Genomic DNA, 7,400 nt, shown 5'->3' on the forward strand with positions numbered 1-7,400 from the left:
TTTAATTTATTTTCAGGAATAAAGAAGGGTAAATCAAGTCTAAAAAGTAAAACAATTGGCATAAATATGGAACCAAAAGACAAATGGGACCAAAACACATCAAAAAAATTGAAAAAACGAAGGAAAGCGGGGTCTAGACCGGAGGTCCAATAGTGGACCGATTGGTCTAGACAAGAAACGAAGAAAAGAAGGACAACTGGTCATATCAGTCAGTCCATCTGTCTAGACCGATTAGTCTGTTCGTTCATGAGGCCTAGACCGAGCGATCCGACACCAGACCGGACCTGAGATATGGGGAAGGAAACGCCAAAAATGCTGACGTTCTTCCATTTTCAGCCGCGATTTTCTCGCGACACATCGACCCTATGCGTGAACGGTTACCACCCAGACATAGTGGACGATACCCTCTGGTCCTCCTACACTATTACTAGCCCTATGGCAGCATTAAACATCCATTTAATCGGCTCGAACCGGTGAGATCACCATTCTGCAATCCAGAAACCGATTCTTCAAAAAGAGAGGAAAAGAGGGAGATTCAGGGGGATTTGAGGCAAAACAAATTCGGGAACTCGAAGAGGGACATCCCTAGGAGGTTCTTTGAAAGTTTGACGACCCGAGATGACCCATAGAATGCACACAAGCTCGGTCAAAATCGCACAACACTTGAATCCGAGGTGACTGGCTTGAGTTGAGTTTGTGAGATTCATTTCTCATGTTGTGATGGTGGAAATTAATGTTTCTGCAAGGATTTAGGACTTAGAAAGATTTAGTAATGATGAACAGCATCCAGACCTATCGGTCCAGCTTTTGGATCGACCGGTCTGACGTCTGGATAGAAAAAAAATAGAAAAGAAAATCAATCTCGATCGGGATTCGAACTAGGTCTGAACCAGTCGGTCCAGTATGGACGGCTGCGATTTCGACCACATTAGCGAGTGATCCGAAGCAGGGCTTACTGACCAAAAAGACGTGTGGGCCGAACGGTCTGAGAATCGAACCGATCGATCTAAGCTGAAAACCACCAAGAACGCAACGTAAAATGAACACTAGATCGGACGGTTTGATGAGTATACCGGCATGTCTGAACCAATTGCTGGAAAAAGAACACTCTCAACGGATCAAAGTAGAACGGGTGCTAAGCTATAACTGAATGCAAACGATAAAATAAGTGGATTAAACGAATATGGAAAATAGTGAAAATGGATTACAAACCTGCAAGCATGAGAAATAAATACAGGAGAGAATTTGGAGAATAGTAAAGTAGTGAGAATAAAAGATAAATGATTTTGAATATGCATGGGATTGAATGGTTGATGGATCCTGTACTTAGTGTCGGTTGACGGCATAGAATCAGTACTAGTACGAAGAAAAGGAGGAAGCGTATCCAGTACCGGTTGACGAATTGAGTTAGTACTGGCGGATTGTGTAGATATTCTATAATAGTACCGTTGACGAAGTGAAATCAGTACTATTATAGAAATATGTGGTGGAATCAGTACCGGTAGACGAATGGAGTCAGTATTGGTGTTTTTGTATGAACGCTCCTACAACAGTACCGATTGACAAAGTGGAGTCAGTACTGTTATGAGAATGTTTAGTAAAGCCAATACCGATTGACGACGTGGAGTCAGTACTGGTGGATTTGCATGGTCGTTTTCGTAATAATACTGGTTGACGAAGTGGAATCCGTACTATTACAGAGAAGTAGGGTTGAATCTAATATTGGTAGATGATTTGAGTCAGTACTAAATGATATCGATAATGCGTGGAATAATAATTGGAATTTAATGAATTATAATGGATTGTTGCATGAAATTAAAATGGATAAGTGAAAATACGGGAATTCTTGTATAGAAATATTAGTTGGCACTGTTCTCCATGAGAATGGGCCCTCTGGGCTCAAACCAAGCCATTCACTAAGCATTATACTTAGCCATCCATTGTTGAATTTTTCAGATCCCGAGGAACACGAATAGAGCACTTTGGACGACGACGAATTTGTGAAGGCAACATCATGTACAGATGTATTTCTCTTCGTTGTATATTTTGAACTATGGAACATGGCTCCTACGGTTGTACGGTTGTATGGTTTTTTATTTCAGACATGTGTGATTTTGTGACTTGATCGCTGTCAAACATTCCCTTGCGTATTGTATTAAAAGTTTTTGAATTCCCGTAATTTTGTGTTTTTGTATTTTACTAGTTTGTCCATGTGACATATCATGTATACGGGATACAAGTGTCACAGTTTTAGTATAATCCTTGAGTCTCATTTGGATCTGGTACCATGAACAATGCTATTGTACTCAGGGATGCTACACATTGGTCTTTCTTGTTGTAAAACAATTATATTTATACGATTTACCGTTAACAAAAAAAATTCAAAGAATCACTAACATCAAATTCAAATTCAACTTAATTCAAAATGTTTAAATGTAATGAACAATTTGTAATCTCCTATCTTTCTCTTTATATGTATTCATATATTTATTATAATTTTTATATATATTCATATATATATTATAATTTTTGAGTTGTAGGTTTGATGAGTCATTAATATCTTTAGCGACTCTTCATCACCACGCCAATTAATGGGACTGTCGGGGAAAAATCTATAAAAGATCTTTTTCGTAACGATCTGCGGCCACTACGAAATATCAAAATTACTCTCATACACCAATACGAGATATTTCAGCATATTTTGTCCTCACTTACACGTATACCGAGACATTTTCTATTAGGTCATCCATCCTTAAATTGCTCCAAAGTTAGCATGTTTAACTTTGGAGTTCTCTCAAGATAGTCAACCGAAAAGGTATGTGCACCTTATTGCTATGAGTAGTCTAACTAATGCTTTTATGTTATCTTACACCATATAGTCTCATACCTACATAACCCTCGAATATCTCTCATTTCGGTGCGTTCGATTCATTCTTATATTCCTTTGCCTTTAATGGTACTCGGGGAGCCGCTCCTTGATCGTACCATCTGCACCGACGAACACTCTTAATCCTCATCATACCTCGGGATATCATAGACCCACCAGCTTCCGTCTGGTTCATCCTCAAACCACATCGCATTAGGCGAGTACTGGCTTTGATACCATCTGTAATGACCCGCGGCCACTACAAAATATTGAAACTGTCCTCAACACTAATCATGGGTCATGCCAAAGTTGGGTGTGTTGTGCTATCTTGGTGAGGCAAGATGGAGAAATGGTGATTCTACACATTTAACTTTGGAGTTCTCTCGGGATAGTCAACCGAAAAGGTATGTGCACTCTGTCTTATTTCGACGCGTTCGATTCATTCTTGTATCCCTTTGGTTTTAGTGGTACTCGGGGAGCTGCTCCTTGATCGTGCCATTTGCATCAGCGAACACTCTCAACCCTCATCATAGCCCAGAATATCACATTCTTTTTATTTCAAATCTATAAAATATTTTTCATAAAAAAGATGAGAGTTTATTAAGATTGCCTCGATATCCACCCATCGCCGAGATTTAATATTTATCCCTAAGATTAATATTTCTAAGAAGAATCTGAGTTCTTCATAGGTAAATTAATGCAACAATTATTGTCAATTTTTTCATTAAAAGTGTTCAACATGAGTCATTTTTATACGTTGAATAAGGGCATGGAACAAGCCTTTCAAGTTCAACATTTTTTCGTTCGATAAATCAATTGACAAGATAGATGAACCACTCAACTATAATACGACTATACATTTTCACATTTTAATTTTCACGAGGGGCCAACGATACCTCTCTCGTTGGGGAGGTGATAAATCTCGTCTAAACTAACTATTTTCTCCACAAGACTCGTAAATATATATGAAAAATTCCATTAAGATCATCTAATTTAAAATAACATTTGACGCTGGCAAGATACACTAATTTTCACGTCAGACACTCTAGACATTTCAGATATGAAAATCCAAAAATGAACCGCTACATAAATCTTGTTGAATCTCTGAAAATATTTTGTCTTATTTCGAATCAAGGGGTAAATAAACTTTTTAAAAATCGTTTGACTAGACTCATATAACTTTGTGTTCATTCGTTATATTCATCATTTTTCCTTTTTCTAAAACTATTTCCCATTATTATCCCCAACATATCCTACAAAAAAGATAAGAATAAATTTGAGGTTTAGTAGATTTAACATAATTTTTGTATATGTTTTGTAAAATATTATTTATGATATGAACGTGAAAAGTGAAGATAAAGAACATAAATTGGATAGCAGCTGTACTTAAACCCTCTATTTATGATGGAAGTAGTTTTACTTACGCGGGACTAAAAATCGACGTGGTTTTCTAAATATGTTTGGTAATGTCAAAATGCGTTCTCAAATGCGTAAAGATGCTCATCCTCTTCACACCATTACTTGTTTGTTGCAAAACATTTTCGGGTGTATTCCATAATTAAACACTACGATTAGTGGCAAACATTTTTTCTTTGAAAAAAAAAAATCAGTACGATTATATTTCGAAACCTTGTTCTTACACTCAAAACCATTTTACTTTTCTTCTTTTCTTCGGGCGCCCACAGTTTTGCGTAAACCAAACATGATAATAACGTAAAAAAAATTACGTAATCATTTATAGTAAATACTGCAATTTTTTTTCGTAATATTTCGATAGAACCGTACGGCGGACTCCCAAAAAAACTGGAAAGAAAGAGGGTTCCATCATAGAGGCGGGCAATGTAAGATTATAGACATTTAAAAATGGCGAACGAACACACGCGGGGGTGTGTGTGTGTTCTGTGCTCACGTGTATTTCACGTGACCTTTTTTGTAATTATTTTTCTTTTTAATTTCTGGTTTGGCTTCGAGTTTTTTTTTTTTAATTAAATATTCCTTTTACGGTTTTGTCGGTAATCGACTTGGGGGGGTGATTCTCGTGCATGTCTCCCACCTTTCATCGCCAGGCTTCCTCGTATTTCTACCCCTCTCGTCACTCTCAAATTACAAATTTGCCCCCTCTCCAAGTCTTATTGCTACTTTTCTCTGTGGTGCGTGGAAATTATTATTTTCAGCAAATGATTCTAACATCAATCTCACGAACCAAAAGGATGTAAAATTGAGGAAATCATGCGGAAGCTTTATGCTATGTCTACGTGGACTCCAAATATTTGTGACGGAAGGAAATCAAAAGACGGGAGAAGCCGATGGATGGCAAAAGCGTAATAAGGTGTTGCATGGAGGGCAAATCCCGAAGAACAGAAAAGTTCAAAAGATGAATGAGACGAAATTGGAGTTCCCGAAGAAGGCACTCCCCAACTTTTGCCAAAACAAAAGCTAATGAAAATTTGCAATTACACTGAAACACACAGCACGACCCCCGGTTTTTAGGTCTCTTATCTCTTGTTTCCCACCCTCAATTACCATTATAAATTTATAATTACCGTGAAGAATTTCGTTTTTCAAAATTTTACGGCATTTGAGTTATAGATATAAAGTTGACATATCTCAATATATTACCTCAATTTTCGTTTAAAATTTAAAAAAAATAGAGTAATTCTTTCGTATTTATCCCGAAAAGGAACCAAATACGTTTTACCAAACGAGACGAAATTATCAAAAGAATCCAATGCACCTTTTATACATATTATTAATAACTCGGTAGAAAATCAAAACTTGAAATGCGTAGAACGAGGCTTCCACACTCTCTCCAAGAGCGCTCCAAAAAGCTGAAAAAAAGGTAAGAGGGGAAAAAGAAACCCATAATGAATAATCTCCCCCCCTATATATACATAGGCTCCTTGTAGTTTCGTTCATCGACAACAAAACTCACATACACGCACTCACATGCACCGATATATATACACATATAGAGAGAGGAAAACATCCATGTATATGTAGATGATGAATAATCTCCCCCTCTATATATACATAGGCTCCTTGTAGTTTCGTTCATCGACAACAAAACTCACATACACGCACTCACATGCACCGATATATATACACATATAGAGAGAGGAAAACATCCATGTATATGTAGATGTATATGTAGGAGCTTGTAGAGAGATGAGGATAAGCTGCAACGGGTGCAGGGTACTACGGAAGGGTTGCAACCAGGAATGCATCATAAGGCCATGCCTCCAATGGATCAAATCCCCTGAGTCCCAAGCCAACGCCACTCTCTTCCTCGCCAAGTTCTACGGCCGAGCCGGCCTCCTCAACCTCATCGAGTCCGGCCCCTACCATCTCCGCCCCGGTATACATACATATATAGCTGTAGGGTTTGATTTTTTTTTTATAGATCCAAGTAGATTACGACTCTTATTCATCCTTTTCAACTAAAAAGCTGTCTTTACTTTTCTAGGAATCAATTTTTCAGAACTTGCGGTCTTTTCAATGAAATTATAAACAAATGAAATTACGAGTCTCTCATTCTTTTTTAGAAAATTTGAGGAGTTTCTTTTTTATTTTATGTATAAATTGGTACGCGTATTTGTTGTAGCAATATTTAAGTCGTTGTTGTACGAGGCGTGTGGAAGGATAGTGAATCCTGTGGATGGATCAGTGGGTTTGATGTGTTCGGGGAACTGGTCCCACTGCCAAGCGGCCGTCAATGCGGTCCTCAACGGCTCGTCCATCACACACAGCCCTCTCCCTGGTGCACCCGCGTCGCACCAGATCATCCCTCCTCACAAGACCTTCGACATTCGCCACGTGGCCAAAGACCCCGCCCCTGATGATGGCAGCTCGGACACCCCGCGCATCAACAAGACCAAGGCCCCGACCCGCCGGTTCAAACGGCTCGACTGGTCCCAGTACCAGCTCGGAGAATCGAGCCGCAACGCATGGCCGCTCGAGACCATGAACGCCTCGGCTGATGTCCATTTCGATGCCGGTTCTGCACTTGGGTTTTATGATCGAACCAATGTCGAGGATGTTGGTTTGGAGCTAAGGCTTGGTTAGATATAAGTTGAATCAAGTCAACAGAAAAGTATTAGAAATCAATAACTAATAACAATATATATAGTTTTGCTTTGTTAAATAAACTCACTACCTGCATAATGGGAGGAGAGAAAAGAAAACCTGTCGTGGTCGATGGGATCTTATGTATATATAGGCTCGGTGTTTATGCAAATCATATTTTATGTCGCTAATAGAGAATTCCCTGTAAGTTATATGCGCATTAAAGAAAACATTTATCACATATTAATTGCCAAAAACGAACTTATGCAATGCAATTCCATGTTGAGCATCATAAATTTTGTATCAACTTAGATGCCTACGAGTTTTGTTGGTGTTTGGCATCGGTGTGGTCAACGCTGGCATCAACGAGGTTCCATGTCAGTTTGACACTGCATTTATTGTACCATGCACTCCGATTCGTATTTATTTACGCATTTACCAAAAACAAGACATATGTATATGTTATATGTAT

General features: G+C 38.5%; 1 protein-coding gene across 1 annotated transcript; it reads left to right on the forward strand.

Moving 5' to 3' along the window:
* The first annotated feature begins 5,762 nt into the window (after positions 1-5,762).
* LOC104808415 (LOB domain-containing protein 42) lies at positions 5,763-7,169 on the forward strand. Its single transcript, XM_010534094.2, has 3 exons — positions 5,763-5,850; positions 5,990-6,221; positions 6,468-7,169. Exons 2-3 carry the CDS (start codon positions 6,032-6,034, stop codon positions 6,926-6,928), a joined length of 651 nt encoding a protein of 216 aa, XP_010532396.1. The 5' UTR covers positions 5,763-5,850; positions 5,990-6,031; the 3' UTR covers positions 6,929-7,169.
* Positions 7,170-7,400: the final 231 nt, after the last annotated feature.

The sequence above is a fragment of the Tarenaya hassleriana genome, unplaced genomic scaffold (assembly GCF_000463585.1).
Source record: "Tarenaya hassleriana unplaced genomic scaffold, ASM46358v1 Cleome142, whole genome shotgun sequence".
Taxonomy (NCBI): domain Eukaryota; kingdom Viridiplantae; phylum Streptophyta; class Magnoliopsida; order Brassicales; family Cleomaceae; genus Tarenaya; species Tarenaya hassleriana.

Coding starts and splice junctions, on each gene's coding strand:
- LOC104808415 (XM_010534094.2), top strand. CDS start 6,032: ATGAGGATAAGCTGCAACGGGTGCAGGGTACTACGGAAGGGTTGCAAC. Junction 6,222..6,467: donor CCCCTACCATCTCCGCCCCG/GTATACATACAT, acceptor TATTTGTTGTAG/CAATATTTAAGTCGTTGTTG.